General features: G+C 39.2%; 1 protein-coding gene across 6 annotated transcripts; it reads right to left on the bottom strand.

Moving 5' to 3' along the window:
- Nucleotides 1-28: 28 nt before the first annotated feature.
- Nucleotides 29-22,345, bottom strand: golga2 (golgin A2). 6 transcript variants are annotated; one of them, XM_047372948.1, is made up of 28 exons: nucleotides 22,212-22,345; nucleotides 20,221-20,370; nucleotides 19,020-19,088; nucleotides 18,119-18,265; nucleotides 17,802-17,848; nucleotides 16,719-16,782; nucleotides 16,045-16,098; nucleotides 15,581-15,661; nucleotides 15,011-15,049; nucleotides 14,831-14,893; nucleotides 14,162-14,255; nucleotides 13,946-14,052; nucleotides 13,709-13,767; nucleotides 13,318-13,459; nucleotides 13,109-13,198; nucleotides 11,400-11,507; nucleotides 11,225-11,312; nucleotides 10,941-11,083; nucleotides 10,552-10,770; nucleotides 10,195-10,308; nucleotides 7,822-8,046; nucleotides 7,398-7,497; nucleotides 4,870-4,961; nucleotides 4,570-4,777; nucleotides 4,229-4,387; nucleotides 4,031-4,137; nucleotides 3,583-3,772; nucleotides 29-2,827 (listed from the first exon to the last, which is right to left on the bottom strand). In XM_047372948.1, exons 1-28 carry the CDS (start codon nucleotides 22,257-22,259, stop codon nucleotides 2,553-2,555), a joined length of 3,282 nt encoding a protein of 1,093 aa, XP_047228904.1. In that variant the 5' UTR covers nucleotides 22,260-22,345; the 3' UTR covers nucleotides 29-2,552. The 6 variants fall into 6 exon arrangements, with proteins under 6 accessions (XP_047228904.1, XP_047228905.1, XP_047228907.1 ...); XM_047372949.1 differs by having other exon boundaries at nucleotides 4,229-4,384; XM_047372951.1 differs by lacking the exon at nucleotides 15,581-15,661.
- Between the last annotated feature and the right edge of the window lie 2,769 nt (nucleotides 22,346-25,114).

Below are 25,114 nucleotides of genomic sequence, written 5' to 3'. Positions count from 1 at the left end.
TCCCAATAAAATGTATGTCCAGACAGCCTGAGTTGCTCAATCAGTTTTATTCAGGAGGAGAGAAAGTATTAAGAGATAGAGAGAGAAAACAGCTTGTGTTGGAAGCAGCACTCACAAATCAGGTTGCTCTGTGATCCTTCATCCTAAACTCACTTCAAGTTTATATTAAAACTGATTAGATGAGATACTAACTTATTCCAAATAAATATATTTTTTTGTTTTGTTGATCTTTGTAATAAAGCAGTCAGTAACTGGCAACATCCCAACTCTGCAATAACAGACATACACACAATCCATACAGCCAGCTAATGTGGCAAAGCAGCTTCCCCCCGGAGCCCCCACACATCAGCCATAATGAATATACAATATATTACACAGTTACAGTATATACAACACCTCTTTTACAGTAAATGTTTTTTCTTAGTGTAAATCACACGTGACATCTTAAGCTGTGAATTAGGAAATCATTTTATCCACTGTTGATTTCACACAGCTTGAAAAGAATGCAGATTTTATTGTTTGTCTCTTCGTCTGACCATGGCAAAAACTTTAAAATGCAAAAAACAAAGAATATTTTAAAATAAAATCGGAAAAAAAAGAAAACAGGGGTTTTAAAACTGAGGGTGTTGAGAGTAAAGGTACTGGTTGTGTTTTCCTATAAGTGCTTTTTACATTTCCTGTAAATCAACTCTTTAAACTTACTTTTTTTGCTTTGAGTAGTGTGCAAAATGTGCTAAATTCTGAACAACTACTTTGTCTTCAGGCCCTTTAAGCAATAAACATTGTGTGCAATTTCAACATTGATTAAATGAGAAACAAAGAATCAAAGCAAATCAACGCCCAATTTTGTTCTTGGTCTAAGAGGATGGGGATCTGCTTTGGAGAATTGAATCATCCGTTCCCAATCTGCATTTGTGAACACATAAGCAGTCCTCCTAAACATCTTATTCAAATGAGACTTGCATTATAATGCTAGAATTCTCTTTCATTCCTTGTTTTTAATGCCAAAAAGAGATATTCACGAATGTTTTTAGCCAAGAACAGCTATTGCAGACTGAACAAGACAATTGTGACACAAACTTTATCCTTTATCCAATTGGTCCCTCAACTGTGGGAATGACTTTTTAAAGCTAAAGGTCTCACTAAGTTTTTTTTATTTGAAACCCATGGCCATATTCTGAGTGCAACAGACCAGACACCAACAATTGAAGTCAGGGGAATCCTCAGCCAGCATGACCACGAAGCTTCATAGGACATCCCCCGCCCCTCCATCTCCTCTTCGCTGAAACAAAGTCCCACCATGATCCAAATGGCCCGACAGCACAAGGCTGGGTGGGAAGCTTTGCACAGTTTTAGTGCAATCATGTTTGTTTAATATGACAAAATGTTACAATAAAGTAGAAGAGATGCACTTCAGGCTAAGGAAACAATCCAGTTTCACACATTCCAGTAAAAGATGTGTATCGAATCATCTGATATGTAAAACTAAACGTAACAGAAAATAATAGGCTCTAAAGAATAGTGTCCCAAACATAAAGACCCCATGAAAACCTTTTTTTAAGGTTCTCTAGGAGACGTTCTGTTGCAGAAAAGAAGTGGCTGGAATATGAATTATATCTGTGGTGAAACATGTAACATAATATCTATCAAAGACTAATTAAAAGGAACAGTTTGAGAAGAAACTTGCAGCACAGCAACCCGAGCTTCAAGTGACGGCCTCGAACGAATCATTCTCTTAAATGTTTAGACTTCAATGGGGTCTTTAAAATTGCATCTATGCCCATATTTCATCTGATCAACCACCAATTTGCAATGGTGTTGACTTCTCCCAGTCTAAACACATGTTTAAAATACAATGACACAAAACAAATTTCACAATTATCAACATAATGCAATGTACAAACATAAGCATTATTTTCAGTGTTAGTAGGAAATGAATGCAACAAATGTAGTTTTAGAAACGGTACCAATCAGCAACACCCTCTTCAACTTCCTGAACTTGATTGTGAAACCTAGCAAGATCTTGACTTCAAAACTGACTGGCTCGAAGTTTCATGTACATCAACTGATTTAGCCTTGCCCTATAGCCCTATAAGTCCTTTCTCTGCACCCTCCTCCTCGGATTTCACATACTTTTAAATACTTATTACATTCAAATCTGATGCTCTTTTTGACATGTGTACAGCGACATAAAACTGATATTTGCACAACAGCTGCTCTCTTTTTAGCAGATCTTGAAGTGCTGTACCAGCAAAGGGGACAGAACGTATGGCCCCAATATTGCACATGTGTAGGATGAGTGAAAAAAGGGGGATAGGAGTTAAAAAGTGTGATAAAGAGATGAATCAAGTTTTATTTGGAAATACTAATCATCCCCTATGTATGACAAAAAACAAAACGAAAAATACAAATTAAACAAAGAGGGGCCATTTCAGTGTTACTGGGGCAGATTTTAATGCCCAGTTTTTAAAGTGACAAACCTTTTAAGATGTGTAAATATGTTCATCAAGCTACAAATCATTCAAGCACAACACCTCAGCCACACTCAGGCCTCACACCACCAGGATCTTGACTTCATCCTGTTCGTCGGGCCGATAAAAGAAAGGGACGCAGGGGTTCTCTCCCATGAACGGTGGGGATCTTGGAGCTCCCTGGGGGTTCTGGATCTCCTGGAGAAGCTGCATGATTTGCTGGGCTGTGCCATCCTCTCTGGGCACCAGGGGTTTGGACTCAGTCTGAACAGAAGTAGATGGTAATGTTTGGGATGAGGCAGCCTCCAGACCTCGTAGAGGGGGGGGCTCGGAGTGTGGGCTGACCTCTATGGCTTCTGTAATAAACAACACGTCACGTTTCAGATTGATAAAGTTGATTGGAATACACATCAAATACTCTACAGATGCACTTACAAATTGGCTGGTAATTGAAATCTGTTGATTTTCACCTTGACTGAACCCGACAGGCCAGTCAGAAACTCAAATCCAATGTTTTACAACTCAGTGAACACACCATGTATCGATCAGTATCAATAAAGTATTTAAAATAAAGTCAGAGTAGGCACAGAGATGTAAGAAGATGTTTTCTACAGACGCTGGACAGCTGTCCATCCAGGTTGCTACAACAGAGATCTAGAGTTTTAGTGAGTGCTGGCAATTTTACTCCTTCAAAATCTTTGAAATTTTGTCATTTCAAATTTGGATTTTTTGGTAACAAAAAGGAGACAAAACAAGTAAATTCATATCCACCTCAGGGACGTATAGTTAAATTGCTGAAGGAGCAAACTGACCTAGAGTCAGCTACAGTACATACCAGGGAGGCTGTGAATATTACAGGAAAGTTGATCTGCTTTTTATTGAAACCATGTTTTTTTTTTTTCAAGTTTTCCAATTTACAGCTAGAAAAGGACAGTGTTGGCAACAGTTAGTAATTACTATTACTTTGATTATTTAAATATTTAAATTAAAGGACGTATGACCTAATGGTTTCATAATCAAATGCCCACGTCTCATTTACATGTGCTCAAACATGACATTGCAAAGCTTTTGTTTTCACATTATTTTATGATTTGGTTCATCTTGTGCTTACCTTCTCCATCGACACCATTAACCTCACGCTTATGTACTTGGTGCTGCAAGGGAGAGTGCTGCTCCCCAACAGGAAGCAGGTCAGGGTTTGCTGTTCCCATGCTGGCTACAGCTCCAGCGTAACGATTGTACCAGTCGTTCCTCTCGGCCACAAGCCTCATGACAAGATCCTGCAGCTCTGCCAGTTTGGCCTGAAGTACGCAAATAGAAAACGGTGCAATGTGGTTGTGTATTCTGTTAACCATGATAACTACTATCAGTGTGAAATGAAATTGAATGGGAGAACTGCTGATGTGGAAAACTATCTCCATGTTTTTTTTAATGCTGTTAAGTTGGAACTGAAGGGTTTATTATGGACTTATAAGAAAATACAGAAAGTATCACAAAATAGAATAACTTCCAGAAAACGTTTAGATTCATCTCTACATCAGAAGACATCAGTACAGAACCTTCATCTCCTCCTTGTCCTGGGCCAGCATGCTGATATACTGCTCCTTCTCCTGGTGTTTCTGCTTCATTATGGCACGCTGACTTTGGTACAGGGCGATGTACTCGCCTTGAAGTAGAAATGTTCAAAAACAAAACTTGAATTCGTGTACTGTAACTATAAAATTAGAAAAAAAAAAATCAAAAGGCAGAGTTCTTACCTATAGTGTCAGTCTCTCCAGATAGCTGGATGCAGCGGTGCTCCAGTTCCTCCACCCGCTCCTTCAGGTCGACTTTCTCCTGCATCAGGGAGGTGAACCGCTGCTGGAGCTTCTCCATCGCAGCTTGCAGCGCCTGATGTACTTCAACTGGCACTCCTTCTGTTCAAGTAAATACTGAAAGTTTACATAGTGGCCAACCTTTCATAGCTATAAAACACAACAGAAGAATGTGAGGACCAGCGGAACAGATTTACTCTCCAGTAAGGTGCAACATGGTCCTTTAAGATTAAAATAAATTAAAAACATGAACATCGGCAAGCAAACCATTCCGATTTTCTGACCTGAATGCTCAAAACTGTGTTGGTCAGGACTCTCATTATGATCATGATCAACATCAGGTTTGAAGTTGTGGTGTTGCTGCTCCAGTCTAAGAGCCACAGCTGCCTGTTGCCGGGCTGCCATGTGGAGCCTGTGCTCCTCCTCCAGCTGCCTTCTGGCTTCATCCCTCTCTGCTTCCAAGTGCGCCAAAGCCCCACGGATAAAATCCTCCTGTTGGAAGAATGAAAAGGTGTTATAGAGAGGACCTAACATGGAACAGGACTTTATAATAAAAAAAAAGTAACTTTCATCTCTTTGCCTACCATCTCTTTCTGGCTCTCAAAGTCTTCTGGGATAACTATGGAAGCAGACGTCAAAGGACTCTCCTTCACCGACTGGCTTTCTACACCATCTCCTAAATTACACCACAAAGTAGAACAATCCCAATAACTGAGGAGAATAACGTGACCCATATTTTAAGTAAGCACAAGTCAGTTAGTTAGTAGTGAGAACAGTGCCTCCCGCTGTCTGCCTATCACTGTAACAGATTTCCATCAGGTGGTCAGTTTCACTTCAATTAAACTACCTGCTTTACAGGTCCTTCTCAAAATATTAGCATATTGTGATAAAGTTCATTATTTTCCATAATGTCAGGATGAAAATTTAACATTCATATATTTTAGATTCATTGCACACTAACTGAAATATTTCAGGTCTTTTATTGTCTTAATACAGATGATTTTGGCATACAGCTCATGAAAACCCAAAATTCCTATCTCACAAAATTAGCATATCATTAAAAGGGTCTCTAAACGAGCTATGAACCTAATCATCTGAATCAACAAGTTAACTCTAAACACCTGCAAAAGATTCCTGAGGCCTTTAAAACTCCCAGTCTGGTTCATCACTCAAAACCCCAATCATGGGTAAGACTGCCGACCTGACTGCTGTCCAGAAGGCCACTATTGACACCCTCAAGCAAGAGGGTAAGACACAGAAAGAAATTTCTGAACAAATAGGCTGTTCCCAGAGTGCTGTATCAAGGCACCTCAGTGGGAAGTCTGTGGGAAGGAAAAAGTGTGGCAGAAAACGCTGCACAACGAGAAGAGGTGACCGGACCCTGAGGAAGATTGTGGAGAAGGGCCGATTCCAGACCTTGGGGGACCTGCGGAAGCAGTGGACTGAGTCTGGAGTAGAAACATCCAGAGCCACCGTGCACAGGCGTGTGCAGGAAATGGGCTACAGGTGCCGCATTCCCCAGTCCTGGGCTACAGAGAAGCAGCACTGGACTGTTGTTCAGTGGTCCAAAGTACTTTTTTCGGATGAAAGCAAATTCTGCATGTCATTCGGAAATCAAGGTGCCAGAGTCTGGAGGAAGACTGGGGAGAAGGAAATGCCAAAATGCCAGAAGTCCAGTGTCAAGTACCCACAGTCAGCTGCTGGTGTTGGTCCACTATGTTTTATCAAGGGCAGGGTCAATGCAGCTAGCTATCAGGAGATTTTGGAGCACTTCATGCTTCCATCTGCTGAAAAGCTTTATGGAGATGAAGATTTCACTTTTCAGCACGACTTGGCACCTGCTCACAGTACCAAAACCACTGGTAAATGGTTTAGTGACCATGATATCACTGTGCTCAATTGGCCTGCCAACTCTCCTGACCTGAACCCCATAGAGAATCTGTGGGATATTGTGAAGAGAACGTTGAGAGACTCAAGACCCAACACTCTGGATGAGCTAAAGGCCGCTATCGAAGCATCCTGGGCCTCCATAAGACCTCAGCAGTGCCACAGGCTGATTGCCTCCATGCCACGCCACATTGAAGCAGTCATTTCTGCCAAAGGATCCCCGACCAAGTATTGAGCGCATAACTGTACATGATTATTTGAAGGTTGACGTTTTTTGTATTAAAAACACTTTTCTTTTATTGGTCGGATGAAATATGCTAATTTTGTGAGATAGGAATTTTGGGTTTTCATGAGCTGTATGCCAAAATCATCCGTATTAAGACAATAAAAGACCTGAAATATTTCCGTTAGTGTGCAATGAATCTAAAATATATTAATGTTAAATTTTCATCATGACATTATGGAAAATAATGAACTTTACCACAATATGCTAATTTTTTGAGAAGGACCTGTATATTGGTTCAGATGCTTCACATTCAGTTGCAACTAAAATCATTTGACCCCCATTAAAAAATAACCAGCAGCTGTTTGCAATAAACAAACCAAACAAGAACAATTTAGATAACTCAACACAACAAATATTAAAAGTGGTTTCTCCAAGTCAAACATGAATGCCACATTTAATGACTACATCAGTCTCAAAATGATCAGGACAAGCATTTTCAGTACTTAGTAGAGCAACTTGTTGTTTTAAACCTGCTGCGACTGTGATTGACAGCCAGACACCAGCTGCTGGGACCGTTCACAAGTGCAAAGGCCTCCAGAAATATTGTTGAAGTTTAAATCGCCTGAGATGTTCACCAGAATTCAAGTTTAAACCTGTTCAAGAGGACTTAATCTAATGTTCTGAAACCAAGTACATATGTGAGATATGCTTAGAAGGTCCTGATGATGATGATTCTCAGTCCTCAGCTTCCTCACAGACGGCATTACATTTTCTCCCAGGTTTTCATATTACTTAATTTAGGTGCAAATGTGAGGTGGAAAGTCTTTTTAATAAATTTCATTAAACCAAAGGTTTTTGAGAATATAATTCATGCACGAATGTAATAATAAGCGCCATTTAAGTAACTTCTGACAGATCAATTTTTAAAAGGAACACCAACATAAGCGAGAACAAAGACGCCAACGAAGCATTAACACAGAAAAAAACAAAAACCCTTACCCTGGTCTCTGGATGTCATCACCAGCGCAGAGCTATTGACCAACTCCTTTATCTCTGCCTTCAGCTGCTCATTGTGTCTGACCAACTGCTGCAAATGCTCCTACATGAAGACACAGAGGGCATCTTTTAACACAGTGAAACTGCTCATAAGTGTTTGTGTATTATGAAAAGATACAAGGGAAAGAATTAAACAGAAAATGTTTGACACCTGGCATTAAGTACATGCTGCTTTTATGTATATGAAGAATCACAGTTTGAAACACAATTTAGCCCCAAGATTAAGTATTTGTAAATGACAGCTAAGCCTCTCAATTACCCTGAATCAAATAAAACCCTGCTCTCTATAAAGTCCCACTTACCTTAACCAGCTGAGGTAAATAAAAACCTTTGTTTAAATTTGAAAGGATCCAGTGTTTCTACACACCTCTGCTTGTCTGAGCTGATTCTGGCTGACATCCAGCTGTGTACGGCCGTGACTTTCATCATGCTGTAGTCGGTCCATGAGCTGAGCCTGCTGCAGCGACTGTTGGTGGAGCTGCTCCCTCTCTGCAGCCAGGGCCTGGTAGGCAGCGCTGTACTGCTGCAGATGGGCCGCCACCTGGTCTCTCTGCTCTGTGACGCCCTGAGTCTCCTGACATTTCAGCTCCAGCTGGAGGCAGTGAAAGAAAAATGGACATTAGTACCAAGAAGCAGCAGATTATTTTTCAGTTGGTAAAATATTTTAGTTAAATAAATTCTAGGAGCCGTTAGTGCTGGGCGAAATGGAAAAAACCATATATCACGATATAGACTATTTTATATCAGATACCCCCAATTTTTCTGTTATTCTCTGAAAAATATGACAAAATAATATCATTGCTTACTTTTTTCCAACTTTATTTTAAAGTGACATTTTACGGAGCCCCGAGAGGACATGGGGAATTTTTTTTTTCTTTTGCGTCGCCACGCAATACTTTTCCGTTCGCTTGCAAAAGTTGTTAATCACCTTGAGAAAGCTGTGCATTTTGGAACAGCAGCACAGATGACAAACTGCTCACAAAACAAACAGCACAGATATGGCAACGGTATGGTTTATTTGTCATATGCAGGTTAACACGCAGTCAACAATGCGATGAAATGCTTAGAATAAGAAGAACCGTTCAAATCACAATGAAAACAAAAGCACTAATGGCGTGCAAAAAAACTACACATCATGCAGCAGCAATAAGCAAATAAAGTGTCACAGATGTGGCTTCGTGCAGTTTTATTGTCCAGAGTTCAGTAGTTTGACAGCTTGTGGATAATAACTGTCTTTAAGTCTGATTGAAGATCATTTTATTTAATGCCGATTTAAAAATAAAACTCAATAAATCTCAAAAATGGGTGTAGAGTTTGTTCCATTTTTGCAGTTATCTAGTTTGGAAACTATCCCACAAAGTACTGCGAGATAACGCAAAGACTATTGCAAGCAAACGCAAAAGTATTGCGTGGGGACGCAAAAGAAAAAGATTCCCCCCATATCCCCTCGCGGGCTCCGTAACATTTAACTGAACTGTCACAAATGAGACAAATACATTTTAGTGCAGCAATATATGTGTATCAAATGACAACAGATGAGGCAGAGGTAAAGCTGCAGTAGCAGCTTCTGGAACCCAAAATGTATCCAAATTACAGACGTACCCCCATTTTTGGTAAAAGGGCTTCTTCTTGGGCTGCTTTTTAAAACATTGTAGTTGTACTTTAGATCCTTTTAAGATTTTACATCACATAGAAATTAGAAGTTATTCTACAAAACCAAAAAATTACCAGGGTTAAAATAATCAGTATGTTTCTTCATGATTCTTTCCACTTTGATGAGATTGCCAGTACCAGACACACTAAAGCATCCCCATGGCATAATACTTCCACCAGCGTGCTTCACTGTGGGAACAATGGTTTATAGGACTAATGTTTCTCTGAACATAAGTAATGTCTCTACAGCCAATAAGGTATAGTTTTGCCTTATCTGATCAAAAGGGCATGTTGTCATTACACAGAATCTTTCTCCGGGTTGTCATTAGCATACATCAGTTTGGCTTGAAGGTGTGTTTTCTGCAGAAGTTTTTTTAGGGTGCAACTCTGCAGAGCTCCAGTTATTTGTCATCTTTGAGACAGCAATTCCTGACTTGGCAAGTCATTCATTAGTCTCCTGAAGTTGTTCTGGGGGTCTTTAGAGACATCTCTCACTAGTTATCTTTCTAGGTTGTTTGAAATCTTTCCCTTTCTACCGCTGTAAGTCTGTTGCTGTACTGCAGGGCTCTCTTTGGATTTCTTGATACTTTCTCCAGTTTCTGACACCTGGAAACCCTGTTATAACTCCTGCTTTGTGAACATCAACCATTCTGAAGTTCTATTCTTATATCTAAACTGATTCCTTTAGTTTTTAGCATGATGGCCTCAAAGGTTACAGCTCAAACATCAACTAAACGTTTTATACTTACTGGAGGTAATTCTTGACTTGACAAGCTTTGAGCATTACAAAATGAAAGCACATCACATCACAGCCGTGGTTTTTGCTGCAAAGCCTCAATAAAAATGTCAGTTTTTAAGGAGGTTACTACTGACCCTAGTATTTTATTCTGGAATAGTTCCATTATTGTGACCAAATAAAAATATTCTGTAATTTGTTAAAAAATAAATAAAACTGTCCAAAACTACTTTGTTGAAACTTTCTTGCTCTGTAAAAAACAAATTATTAAGAGGGCTAATACCTGTATCCTCAATAAAAATAAGAAAAGCACATCACAAGCGTGATCGTGGAGAGTGGTGGTTATGCTACCTGCTCCTTGACGTTGTGCAGTTCCTCCTGTAGTTCCCCCATCCTGCGTGCCAACTCCTTTTTCACATGTTGCTCTGACTGGATTGCAGTGGTCAGCTCCATGTTCTCATTAGTCTGTCATAATGATGGAGTACCAGGAAACTTGGCTTTAAAACAAACTCTCAGTTACTCATATAAAGCACTAAGGTCATGAATGGGCTTCATTTCATTTAAAATATTTGAACGCAATAGAGAAAATAAACACTGCAAATGGAGACACAGGAGGATAGATTTGGCCCAGAATACAGCAAATTAAGAGGATAAAGTGAGCACAAACAATAAACTTAGTAAAACAGATCAGTATATTTTTGGCCTCACCAGTTTAACAAAGCCGTTTTGTAGCTCAGCCAACTGGTCTTTGAGGGTGCGGTTCTGGGTGAGAGCGCGGCTAATCGTGGCCTTGTCTGACTGAACGTCCTCCAACATGCGTCTGCGGTCCTCCTCCTCCTGAGCTTGGCTGTCCACCTGTCGCTCCAAATCTCCCAGACGCGTCTCTTGCTCTGTACACAGGCGACTGAGCTGCTCATTATCTCGAAGCTGGAGAAGATAATTTAAGAGGGCAGAAAAATGCTTTAGTAAAAACACCAAATATAATTTGAAGAATAATTTTTCTTCTTTTAAAATGTCAGGGATAAATGACCAGTGTAATACAGGACATGTTAATATTTATACATCCAGATGTTTAGATAAAACAACTGACTGCATACCTGTGCCTGGTACTGTGCAGTGATGGCATCTTTCTCCTGTTGTAAACTACTAAGAGCCTCCTGCAGAGCCACCTCTCCCTCTGATGGTCCTGAGGGCTGAGGCTCTTTATTATCTTGGGCTTCCTTCTCCATAGACAATAATACTGTAAGGGGAAGAATAACAGTTAAAAAGTGCTCCAATGTATACAGATACTTCTGGCGTGGAACTGTTTATTTTCTAAAAGCTCTTCCTACAGAACAACATTTGGAAGGTTCTGAGAAGATGAGCTTTGTACCGGTCTCACCTGCAGCATTTTGAAGCTCTACAATGCTGGCCTCCAGTTCTTGGACTCGGTTGATGTTTCTGTCCCTCTCCTCTGCCACTAAAGAGACCTTCAAACACAGAAGTTAAGAAACATTACAAATAGTTATGCTTTCAATGTTATAGCCAAACGTACGTTATATTTTATTTATTATTACCTGTGCAAGCAACTGCTCTGTTTTGTCCTTCCACACACGGCCCTCCTCCTGGATTCGTTCCACATAACAATCTCTTTCTGTCTTGAGCTGGGCTATGGACTCCAGAAGCTGCAACCGCACAGATATGAGAGATCAATTTCAGTCAACATGAGTCAAAGCTCACCTTTATGTTTTAAATAATTGAATATGGAATGGTACAAAACACATGGGCAGCTTTAAACAGATCTGCCATCCTCAAAGAAAGGTTAAAAGAACTACCTTTAGATAAAAATACAGCTTACAAGTGCCAAAACACACAAAACAAATTAAATCACAGACTGTACTCTAAGGGTGTTTTCACACCTGAGGTGTTTAGTTCATTTAAAATGAACTCTGTCAATCGCACTAGGGTGTGAACCAAAACAACCGTACCGAGACTGTTGATGAGAAGGAGGTCTCAATACGGTTCCAAATAAACTCTAGAGCGGTTTATTTATGGTGTGAATGTGATTCCATCTACATCAGACACAAAATGCCTTCCCATAGCCAGGTTTGCATTGCATTGTGGGATGCAGTAAACAAACTAATAAGCAATTGGTGGTGCATCTTTTTCTTAAAGTATAAGGCAAACACGCATGACGTGTTCTCGAAATCTTTCGGTTAACTTCTGAGATAATTTTGCATGAAATAGTACCGAGAAACCAACTAAGGATATAATTAAATTCTCATTGTTTCTTAAAAGCTCAGAGCACAGCATCTGCTTCCTGTATTTATGTTTTGTTCTCCCCTCACAGACACATCCAACCAATAAACAGACTGAACATTCCCACGGGGTTTGTAGTGACAGGTTTGGGTTCGCTTAGAAGTTTCTCTGTGTGAAGAGAAACCGAACCACCAGAAAAAGCTACAAGCTAACAAACTCATCAACTGATTCGCACCGAAGTAAACAAACTGTAGGTGTGGAAACGCCCTAAATGTAAAAAAATATATATGTATTTATGTGAGCTTTACATCAGTTCTATTATAAACTAAAACTATTTGAGCAAAACTGTTTTTAGACTGAGACTTTGCCAGGAATTAAAGTGAACCACAGGCAGCATAAAACAACAAACTCTATTTTTAAATGTAATTTTTGGGGATTCTCAAATTTTTTGACTCCTTAATGTCACTGAGACTTAAACATATCACGTTAATTAGTAGTTTCAATTGAAGGGCTTGACTGCAAAAAACGAAATCATTGTACATATGAAAACATATGTCTAGAAGTATTTAAACCATGTCATTCAAGCTTTAAATGCTAGATCATAAAAAGAAACTTGATTCTCAGTAGGGCTTTTCAACTTTAACCAGGTTCTATGAATATGCACGCTTACACAAACATTGATACATCATGTCATTTTCCACTGTATGAAAACTGAAAAATAACATAAGTGATCTAAAAATCTCACTGCGAACATTTGTTAATGTGTGTAAACCGTCACACTAAATTAAAAGATTTGACAGTGAATTTGTGAGCTACCTGATGTCAGTTCTGTTCTCCATTTCTCAGAGGACAAGAGCTCAACCAGTTAGATTAAGGAGGGGATTGTGGGAGATGTTAATGAGGAAAAACCTGAGTTGCTGAAATCTAAATTTTATGCAAAAACCACCAGATTCTGGCAGGTCTGCAACATTTATTTTGACCTTAATATTTCATAATGTACGCGACGCAAGAGAGAGATGAATCAAACCTGATGATTGCGTGACTCCAGCTGCTGCTTTTCCTCCAGCAGCAACTCTACTTTTTGGTTGAAACTGGGGGAATCTGACTGACTGGAGTACTAGGGAGAAACAATAAAAAACATGTTTAAGCAAAATGTATATATCTAGATAAAATATAATTGGAGCAACATAATATCAACAATACAAAGCAGAGCCAGATGAGACATGCTGTGTGTACCTGCTGTAACATGAGGTCAGCCATCTCCAGCCTCTTGTGAAGATCATCTACCTCCAGTCTCATTGCAGCATTATCTTGGGTAATCTGTCTTAACTGTTCTGAAAGCTCTGAACTCTGCTGCTTCGACTCCTCACTTAAATTGCTGTCAACACACATTTACAAATTATACTCCGCATAGCTGCTACTTTCAGGACTTGCAGTGCCTGCACATGTCATTTGTTTGTGTACACACATATAATGAGCAGAAATTCAAAACATAACACAATTATATAAGATTTTAAAAAGTCAGAAAAATATGTGAAGCTGTAAAATTAAAAATGGATAAATATATTGTAATATTCTTGTAAAAACCTCACAATATGTTCATATATAAAAGGATAACATAACTTACTTGAGTCTAAGTACCTCTAGCCTTAAGTTGTCTCTCTCCTTTTCAAGCTCTTTGTTTTGCTGAAATTAAAATAAAATAAATACACTGCTTATAACAGACAACATGACGTAAGGAAATGCAATCAAACATACCGCTTTAGTATTTTACATGCATGTAGTCAACCAGAAGTGAACTACATTTAAGAAATTACACTGCTTCTTTAGTTTTTGTTCCACAATTAAATAAAAAGTATGTTACCCTCTCAAACTGTTTCTGCTGTGTGGAGACAGTAGAGAGAGTTCGCTCCAGCTCTGAAACTCTCTGCTTCGTTGTCTGCAGACGGTTATTGAGCTCCTCTGCTTCAGCTACACACATACACACACACATGGACACACAGAGTCAGAGCACATCATTGTATGCACGCACAGTTAAATGACTAACCCATGGTGCTAAACTAAATTTGTGTGCACACACCCGTTTTTTGCCGTGCAGCCTGTTGTGTGTACTGTAGTGCTGTTTGTAACTCAGATTTTTCCGATACCAGTATCCCAATGGTTTGGATGTGAACCTTGGAGAAGACAAATGAACAACAATGATTATTCTTATTGAGAGAAAAAAACATGATATCAAACCAAAGCCTGTCACTGCGGGTTTATTTATATAGCACCATTCATACAAAAGGCAATCTGAAGTGCTTTACAAAACATCAAAGGAACGACAGATAGAAAGTAGCAAGTCATGAACATAAAAGCATTGCATGAAAGAAAAAGATGTTAAAATACAGATATCAAAGGGATAAAGAAACAAATATTTCAAACAGCTGACTGGTCAAATTCTTTGATCAAAAGCTGCTGTAAACGAAAATGATTTCAGTCCTGATTTACAGAAACCAAAGGTTTCTGCAGATGTCGGGTTTTCAGAGAGTATGCTCCAGATCAGAAAGATATAAAATATACAGGAACTTTTACACATTTTTCTGTCTGAGCAGTCAGGGCAGAGAGAAATGTAACACGGGCAGGGTGAATTTGGATCACATTAAAGAACGTGACACAATGTTAACAAGTTTTTTCCTGCTTTATTCCACAGGAATGCTAAAAAGAAGAAGAAAAAACGAAAAATTGTATTTCTGTAGTAAGAATTTACCTGCAACTGCTCCCGTATTGCTCCCTGCTCCTTTGAAAATTTCTGTTCAAATTCCTTTCGCTCCTGAAGGCAGGAAATTAAAAAATACATGACTGACCATGGCAAAGCTTAAAGCTAAAGATCAAGTTGGAATTGACTAAAACATGTAGATAAGGTAGGAAAATGAGAAAAACCCCCAACCTTCTGCAGCTGATCTGTGAGCTCCTGAGTTTGATGCACCTGCCAAAATAATATATATATATATATGAATTTAGAATTAGGGGAAAAAATAAATAAATAAATCAACCATCCCAACATTAGTAGACTATTTTATCTTATAACAGTTCTGCAGAGAAGGTCTTTTACATGCCAGCCACAAAATTGCTGTGCAAAGAACAAAAGCAATAGAACTGCCTGATAATTGCTAATATGTTTTATCATTTCATGTTTGCTTAAAGCTTTAAGGTTAAGGTGAGTTTAGTGTCACGATGACAAGCCCTAAACATCATGCAACTACAAGCAAAGCGATAAAACCCCTGATTAAAATGTGCGCCTCATACTATAATTCGACATGGTAGAATGTATGTAAACCAACCTGAGCGACAGATAAAAATGAGAGAGAAAAAAAGGTGAGCATAATGGCCTGGTGGTTATGATAGCGTGCAAAGTGCATTACAATACATAGAGTAATGCAAATAACCGAAAGGGAGGAAAAGGTCAACACAATGCAAAAGCAAGAATTCACAGATATGCATACACACAGCTTCTTACCAGCTGGTCTAGCTTGGTACTGAGCTGAGAGTTTGTTAGCTTGCTAGATTCCAGGGTGGCTGCCAGCTCCTGGTTCCGACTCTATCACGTGCACACATGCATCCGGGAAACAAAAGGGAACAAAACAAAACAAATAAAAAGACACGGATAAAGTGAAGGAACAAAAGTCAAACAGAGAACACAGGGGAGGAAGATAATACTTCACGTTATTTAACATGAAGGCAAATAATATTTCTGCTACAAGTGGGGGGTAATATGCTTACAACGATGGAAAATGGCACCTGATTAAAATAAAAGACTAGTTTCTAAATACTTTATGATGCCAATTAAAATCAAGCCTAGAGACAGTAAATTCAGATTATGCTTCTGACACCTGTCAATGGTGCAGCCAAGGAATAAAGGAATAAAGATGTACAAAATACGTCTTTGGTGAAAATGAAAGAGAAAATAGTTTTCCATCTTACCTCCAGTTCTCCAGAAGGTACAGTTTCTCCATTCACATAGCAAGCAGATGTTGACTAGAATGACACAAAGAAATCAGGATTTAAATGCCTTCCAGCACAGACCTGATCACATGTTTAACATATCTGCCACATAAAGGACAATGTGAGGATAACCTATATCCTCCCAAATACCTTCAGTCTCTGCAGGCATATCAGTGGATACAATGAATACATTTTTTTAAACGATTCAACCTCAAATGTAAAGCGAGGTGGTTGCATAGCAAAGAAGAAATCTGATTAGTTTAGCATCAGTGAGTGACCTGTTATTCCTCATATATTGTAGTGCATCATTACCTTTGAAGAAACATTTTATTTCCCTTTCTCCGAACGGAGCAGACTTAACATAAAGTGCACTGTGTCGTTTACTGTCCACTTTCCAGATCCACACAAAGTTCAGGGAGGATACTGTATATCTAGTAAGGCCAATAGGTGACGGTATCACTGTGACATTGAGGACTAGCAGAGCTGAAAAGGCTTCCAGTGCATTCTTGCAAACAATAGATGCAACACACACACACACTGGTTGGAAATGTAGACTGTTTTGTTAAAAGCCTAACACAACACGACAAAGTGTGAGAAAAAAAGAGTGAGGGATAGAAAGACGCAGGATGGCAGTGATGGTCGTAACTCCCTACCTCAGAGACCAAACCATTTAGCTGTTGTGAGATCTGCCGCAGGCTTTCGGTGGAAGACAATGGTCTGCAAAACAGACATGCCAGATAGACACAAATTATGAACGTTCCTGTTTTATGTTACAAGCAACCATTTTGGTGTATTCAAAATGACAGAATGGAGAAAAAAAAACAAAAAACTGTACTGCTTTTACAGAATGTCGGTCAAATAAAGTCAAATAAGGTATGGTCGTACACAGCCAATTCTGTGGAGACTGTGAAGAGTTACTGCTACAAAAACACAAATATGCTGCAGGTATTGCTTAAAAAAGAAGGGCATGGAACTAAACTGAGTCAAGACAGAGTCGTGTGTTTGGGGAACATTCCAGCATTGAGTTATAGGAAGGTAAAACACAAGACAACACAAAGGTGAGGCAATCCTCTCCCCTCTTCGTTTACTTTGCAGAAAGTGTAGAAAGTTGAAACAAAGATAAAATAGTCCTGAAGAAGCTATATTAGAAGTGCCAACAAGACATGCTACATTTTTCACATATGGTAGAAAGAACAATTACGAAAATAATGACTAAATACTAGGGGTGCACCAATTGCAGTTTTCTGGCCAATCACCAATCTTTAAAAAGCCCGACCTGCCGATTCCGATTTTCTTTATAACCAACACTGTCAGATGTCATAAGGTCACAACACACCTTCAATGTTCCATTCTTATGTTGTCAACAATTGTGAACTGCGGACGTGCAAACATGACCTGGTGGGCGGGTTTGTTAGTCAGTCCTCTCTGACGTCAGAGCAAAACGGAATAGTGGGTAATTTTTAGAACTTTGCAGAGGTAGATAAGGTCAGTTTTACATGAAAATATCGCCTGATCGTCGATCACCCAAAATGAAGGAAATCGTGCCGATCAATCGGTGCACCCCTACTAAATACAGCACAAGTCAAAACAGCATAAAAACAAATCCTTAAAAGAAAAAGATTACAACATATATTTGATAAAGTGCCCGTTTCTTAAAATAAAGATAAAAAATGTATCTGTATGGCATGACTGAATAAAAATGTTGAATTATATTACGGAAAACCAAAATAACCTACCTATTTTCCTCCTTTAAACTGCGGTTACCATTGGTATCAGGGAATTCCTGTACGAAGAGAGAAAGATTAAAAGCAGAAAAGAGTGAGAAAACATACAGGTGAATTTCGGTGCTACGACAGACAGCACATTAAAGCGTCACAAAAAAGGACTCTGCTATATTTGTTATTTTCTATAACTATGCAAAAACCTCTGCTAACCCTAAATCCAGACAAGTACACAAATTCTTTGGCTGATAATGTTGCATGTTAACTTGACAGATCTAGATATGTTTATACAGCAGAGACAAAACAAGCATGCAGACAGAAAAAAGACACACCTGCAACTCAGTGTTGTGACTGACAAACTCAGAGTTAGTAGCAGCGCTAGCAGAGTTAGACACAGGCGAGCCACGGCCGGACTCGCTGTTTGGCTCCTCCAGCAGCTGGGAAACAGGAGACCCTACGGTCTCCATGTCTGCGAAGGTCTGAGGCAACACATACACAAAAATGCCTGCTCACTTTTAATGTAAGAAGAAGAGGGGTAACAAGCAAGAGTAAAACCACAAAAAAATCTATCATGTTAATGCAGTTTAAAGTTTATGTGGAAATAAAAATAAAACATGTATATGAGGACAAAACGTGTACTTCGCCAACGGATAGTGTTTAATAACTCTAAACCAACTTTTTATTGGTCATTATTGGTAACTGCAAAGTGTATTGTGCATACATTCCTGTTTTATTAGCGTTAGGGATACAAATTGTACTGTTAATATGTGTGATGTGTTTGAGTTAATCAAAACAAGCTTATTTCAAAGCAAGTGCACTGAAAACGAACACAAAAGGAGCAAGCTGAAAAGTGAGCCGTGTTCCTGTTTATCCAGATATGCACGTAAAACATTCAGCGACAAAATCACAGTCATGCTCAGTTTAAGAATGTACAAATGCCAACCAATGACCAAACAAAGTATAGTCAACATTCCTGAAATCCAGTGAACAAAGAATAATCCACACTCCACTTGCCTAAACCATTTATTAAGTTTCTCGACAGGATTTTAAAGAATACCACAATGGCAAGACTCGCGCTCAAATTCTTTGTGTGTTTTTGATCTAAGAGACAAGTGTGAACTGCAAACAAGACAAAATCCTCAATACCATAAAGAGGAACAGCTATTTACAGCAAGTGGTGCAAATAAGGGGGAGGAAAAGGGGTTAAGTAGAAACAGAGGGACAGAGGCTCACCTGACAGTTGCCATTAGGTGGGATGACTAGTCCATTGCTTTGACTAAGTGCTTTCAGAATACTGTCAAACTACAGCAGAAAGAAACAGCAACAGAGAGAGAGAAGTGACAGCACAGAGAACAATTCAGAAAGTGACAGAGATAACAAACGACAGAAGCAGCTACAACAAGTAAGAGCTGCAGAAGTTAGTGTGACTTATCCAAAAGAACAAGATATGTTCCAAACTAAACTGGACTTGAACTGAACCAGTTAACTTACTCTTTTTAAAATAAATTCTATACAATAAATTGAACTGAAATTGAGTAAACATTATACACTTTAATGAGACATCTAGACTGCCAACAGAGAGTTGTTACACTCATTCAACTGCAATTTCATTACAATTAATAGCTGATAGAATGTAAGAGAAGCAGCTATAAAGAAAGGAAGGAAAAGAGAAAAGGTGCTGATGTTGGTGATTACGGACAGACAGGAGAACAAACTCCCTGACAAGTCTTCTGCCAATATAAACAACAATGCAACTGTAGAGATTGTTACTTTACAAATGATATATTTAAGTTGCTATAACTGCTGCAGACTGAAGTCACTGTTATTGTAACAGTGAGAAGTACAGCGACAGCTGTCTAAAGAATGGGTGTAAACGCAGGTCAAATGTTACGAGGCAGAGCCAAGTTATGTGCATGTGCTGAAAGTAGCACACACACACATCCTTGTTAGCTTTATTAACATGATCAGAGATCTTTAAATGGGAACACAGCAAGAGACAATGCTTGCTATCAATATGCTACTTCAATGACACTTTTGTAGCAAAACATAATGAGGGAATACAATAAATCATTGGTATGATAACAAACATTATTACAACTACTGATGATGATCACACAGCTTTCCTATCCCATTCTGACTGACTAACTAACAGCAGCCTCTGGACCTAACAAAGGGAATCAACAATTATAACTATTCTATTTACCTATTGTCAAGAAATGCATAAACGCAACAACTGTTTTGCTAGAATTTTGTATAGAGAAATATGCTTAATTGATAACAAAATCAGTGAAAGTTTTGCAACTGGCAAAATAATTTGTGCTCAACATACGAAGGACTAAAACTTTGGGTAACAAACACTAAAAACCAGCATATATCTTTTAAGTATTAAACGATATACAACCAAGAAAAAATTAACAGAATGACTTAAACTCACATTGTCTGGGGAATCTCTGTCTCCTGAAGGAGCATCAAGTTGGCTCAGTTCCTTCACCTTTCGCTTCTTCTTGGATCCTGTTCCACTTCCTCCTCCTCCTCTTTCCCCTCCCACAGAAGCAGGAGAGCTCTTCTGTTGAAACTCCTTCAGCTGCGGAAAACACCAGTAAAAGAAACAGGATGGAGAAAAAGGCTTTAACCATTCCCGTTTGCAAAATAGTTGTATCTTTCTTTATGTTTTAGACCATTTTTAAAATGCAAAGAGGACAAGTAACGTGTGTAGAACATCAAAAACTCTCCTATACATTATTGCAAAGTTACCTATATTAAAATAATGAGTTGCTTCTGTGTCCTTAAACTTTAATTACCGTCGCAACCACCGTTCACCGTGTGTTTATGAAGGCTCAGGTAGAGAGTTATTTAATCTAATCCAATATTTTGTGGTACTATTGTGAGAACGATAAAAGTGATGATAAAAAACTATAACTTTTTTTCAGTCTTTTTTAGGTAACCTTGGATGTGACTGCATGGCACAGTTATCATAGCCCCACAAGCAAATACTGCTCTTGAAAAATATAGCCATTTTGAAACAGCCTTCTTGAGGACAAAAGTTACACAACGAAGTGTGATTTTCAGCACTAAACGGCACACGGTAACTGCATTTAATCAATCATATTTTCGAATGACATTTATTGATGTTCTTATGGAACAAACAGTGGAAAGAATAGTGAAAATAATAATAGTTTTTAAACATCATTAAATGGAATTATCATTGTCACGATAATTCAAAATTCTTATCATGGTAAGACATTTTTCAAGATAAATGCCCACCCCTACTCTTATTCATTTGACATACTGAATATACATTTGTTTACTAGTGATGGATCTAACACAAGGCCTATTTGCAGCTGTTCCCCAAAAGTCAACAACAGATAAGCTGCTTTCTCAAGTTAAATTTCGTTAGACATGCAGTAGTAATTAACTCCTAGCAGTCTTTACTAATACACTGTTAAGCCAATTACTCTGAAAAACGATGCCATTCAACAGTGGAGTATTGTTTAATACAAAACAAAAATACAGTTTAAGACTAGAAAAAAAAAAAAAAAACAGGAGACAATATTACCAGAAAAGGAAAAAGAAAATTCTTAATACAGGGCCTTAAAAACTGTGACGAGGAACTAGAGTTCTAACAAGCAAACCGTAAGACTGACCACATTTGAAACGGTGTTTGTATCGCAGGGAAATTTCAAGATCACTCGTTTATAAACTGAATAAGTCAAAATTAAATGTTAACCAGTACAGTTGTGAATATTGATCGAGTTTTCTATAAACCTACAAAATAGCACCTTTTCTAACAGAGTGTCAGCTGTCAAAACAGCTCCCTTCATTCCATCCAGCTCACTATGCTACTATGCTAATTTGCTTGAGTTCAGTTTTTCTACTTTCTGAAAACGACTGTTTGTAGCTCAGTTTCTAAAGTTGTGTTTTTGCAAACGAGTCAAAAGGCTGTAACCTTCTGTGCTATTGTATTGCCACTCATACGTAGGCAACTATTCATTTGCTTTTGAGCCTGTTTGCTAATGTTAACTTGCCTTAGCACGTTAAAAAATCGCCAACGACTAAATCTACGGTTGTCAAGAAAGACATGAAAACCATTTGGCACACAGTTGAGTTACTCATTGAGGCACTATAATGAATAGGATGTCGTGAATACAACTTCCAAATAAGAATAGTAATCTGGAAAGGTTAATATCATCAGTAGAGGCCAAAAGACAGGCATCGGTCTTTCCTGTTCAGTGAAGCCGCGATATGAGCGCGAGAGGAGGGACGAGCGACAGCGCAGAGGTCGGAAGACGTGTAATGACAACACCGTGCTCAGTCAAATAATTTATAATACAACAACTAGAAACACGGTTGAAATAAACTTGCAGACTGGATAAGGGTTTATAATACAATTTGACATTTAGCAAAGTCATTATTAATACACTTTACCTTTTTCTTAGCTGCAGCGAGTTTTGTTTGCCTACTCTGGTCGGCCATCCTGCTGCTCTGGTCAAGCGACCGAACCACGTCATCAATATGGTGCCAACAGAAGCTTCTATCGTTAGGGGGCGCCAAATATGCAGGGCAACCAGTTGTACATAAACGTCGACTTCCGATATAAGACGGCAAACAAAGCTATTTTTATTAATATTATTATAACACCGTACGTTATCCTACTTAACATTCTGAACACATTTTAATTGTTGCAAGTTAGTTTTGGAATCACTATTGCATTGCCATACTACAAAAAAGACATACAATATCTCACAAAAGTGAGTACACCCTCACATTTTTGTAAATATTTTATTATATATTTTCATGGGCCAACACTGAAGATATGATACTTTGATACAATGTAATTTAGTCAATGTAAACCTTGTATAACTATACAGCTATATATATACAGGGGTTGGACAATGAAACTGAAACACCTGTCATTTTAGTGTGGGAGGTTTCATGGCTAAATTGGACCAGCCTGGTAGCCAGTCTTCATTGATTGCACATTGCACCAATAAGAGCAGAGTGTGAAGGTTCACTTAGCAGCGTAAGAGCACAGTTTTGCTCAAAATATTGAAATGCACACAACATTATGGGTGACATACCAGAGTTCAAAAGAGGACAAATTGTTGGCGCACATCTTGCTGGCACATCTGTGACCAAGATCGCAAGTCTTTGTGATGTATCAAGAGCCATGGTATCCAGGGTAATGTCAGCATACCACCAAGAAGGACGAACCACATCCAACAGGATTAACTGTGGACGCAAGAGGAAGCTGTCTGAAAGGGATGTTCGGGTGCTAACCCGGATTGCATCCAAAAAACATAAAACTGCAGCTGCCCAAATCACGGCAGAATTAAATGTGCACCTCAACTCTCCTGTTTCCACCAGAACTGTCCGTCGGGAGCTCCACAGGGTCAATATACAGGTCCTTCTCAAAATATTAGCATATTGTGATAAAGTTCATTATTGTCCATAATGTAATGATGAAAATTTAACATTCATACATTTTAGATTCATTGCACACTAACTGAAATATTTCAAGTCTTTTATTGTCTTAATACGGATGATTTTGGCATACAGCTCATGAAAACCCAAAATTCCTATCTCACAAAATTAGCATATCATTAAAAGGGTCTCTAAACGAGCTATGAACCTAATCATCTGAATCAACGAGTTAACTCTAAACACCTGCAAAAGATTCCTGAGGCCTTTAAAACTCCCAGCCTGGTTCATCACTCAAAACCCCAATCATGGGTAAGACTGCCGACCTGACTGCTGTCCAGAAGGCCACTATTGACACCCTCAAGCAAGAGGGTAAGACACAGAAAGAAATTTCTGAACAAATAGGCTGTTCCCAGAGTGCTGTATCAAGGCACCTCAGTGGGAAGTCTGTAGGAAGGAAAAAGTGTGGCAGAAAACGCTGCACAACGAGAAGAGGTGACCGGACCCTGAGGAAGATTGTGGAGAAGGGCCGATTCCAGACCTTGGGGGACCTGCGTGTGCAGGAAATGGGCTACAGGTGCCGCATTCCCCAGGTCAAGCCACTTTTGAACCAGAAACAGCGGCAGAAGCGCCTGACCTGGGCTACAGAGAAGCAGCACCGGACTGTTGCTCAGTGGTCCAAAGTACTTTTTTCGGATGAAAGCAAATTCTGCATGTCATTCGAAAATCAAGGTGCCAGAGTCTGGAGGAAGACTTGGGAGAAGGAAATGCCAAAATGCCAGAAGTCCAGTGTCAAGTACCCACAGTCAGTGATGGTCTGGGGTGCCGTGTCAGCTGCTGGTGTTGGTCCACTGTGTTTTATCAAGGGCAGGGTCAATGCAGCTAGCTATCAGGAGATTTTGGAGCACTTCATGCTTCCATCTGCTGAAAAGCTTTATGGAGATGAAGATTTCATTTTTCAGCACGACCTGGCACCTGCTCACAGTGCCAAAACCACTGGTAAATGGTTTACTGACCATGGTATCACTGTGCTCAATTGGCCTGCCAACTCTCCTGACCTGAACCCCATAGAGAATCTGTGGGATATTGTGAAGAGAACGTTGAGAGACTCAAGACCCAACACTCTGGATGAGCTAAAGGCCGCTATCGAAGCATCCTGGGCCTCCATAAGACCTCAGCAGTGCCACAGGCTGATTGCCTCCATGCCATGCCGCATTGAAGCAGTCATTTCTGCAAAAGGATTCCCGACCAAGTATTGAGTGCATAACTGTACATGATTATTTGAAGGTTGATGTTTTTTGTATTAAAAACACTTTTCTTTTGTTGGTCGGATGAAATATGCTAATTTTGTGAGATAGGAATTTTGGGTTTTCATGAACTGTATGCCAAAATCATCCGTATTAAGACAATAAAAGACCTGAAATATTTCAGTTAGTGTGCAATGAATCTAAACTATATGAATGTTACATTTTCATCATGACATTATGGAAAATAATGAACTTTATCACAATATGCTAATATTTTGAGAAGGACCTGTACACGGCCGGGCTGCTACAGCCAAACCTTTGGTCACTCATGCCAATGCCAAACGTTGGTTTCAATGGTGCAAGGAGTGCAAATCTTGGGCTGTGGACAATGTGAAACATGTATTGTTTTCTGATGAGTCCACCTTTACTGTTTTTCCCACATCCGGGAGAGTTACGGTGTGGAGAAGCCCCAAAGAAGCGTACCACCCAGACTGTTGCATGCCCAGAGTGAAGCATGGGGGTGGATCAGTGATGGTTTGGGCTGCCATAGCATGGCATTCCCTTGGCCCAATACTTGTGCTAGATGGGTGCGTCACTGCCAAGGACTACCGAACCATTCTTGAGGACCATGTGCATCCAATGGTTCAAACATTGTATCCTGAA

Source organism: Girardinichthys multiradiatus, chromosome 8, assembly GCF_021462225.1.
Source record: "Girardinichthys multiradiatus isolate DD_20200921_A chromosome 8, DD_fGirMul_XY1, whole genome shotgun sequence".
NCBI classification, from domain to species: Eukaryota; Metazoa; Chordata; class Actinopteri; order Cyprinodontiformes; family Goodeidae; genus Girardinichthys; species Girardinichthys multiradiatus.
The sequence above is the reverse complement of the archived record's forward strand: the minus strand, read 5'-3'. Positions and strand labels throughout refer to the sequence as shown.

What these genes read in the sequence shown, in the direction of transcription:
- golga2 (XM_047372948.1), bottom strand. Translation starts at nt 22,259, where the DNA reads ATGGCCGACCAGAGTAGGCAAACAAAACTCGCTGCAGCTAAGAAAAAG. An exon ending in ACAGAGATTCCCCAGACAAT is followed by an intron (nt 19,089 to 20,220) that starts GTGAGTTTAAGT and finishes TTTCTGCTGTAG; the next exon opens with TTTGACAGTATTCTGAAAGC. An exon ending in GTACCAAGCTAGACCAGCTG is followed by an intron (nt 15,050 to 15,580) that starts GTAAGAAGCTGT and finishes TTATTTTGGCAG; the next exon opens with GTGCATCAAACTCAGGAGCT.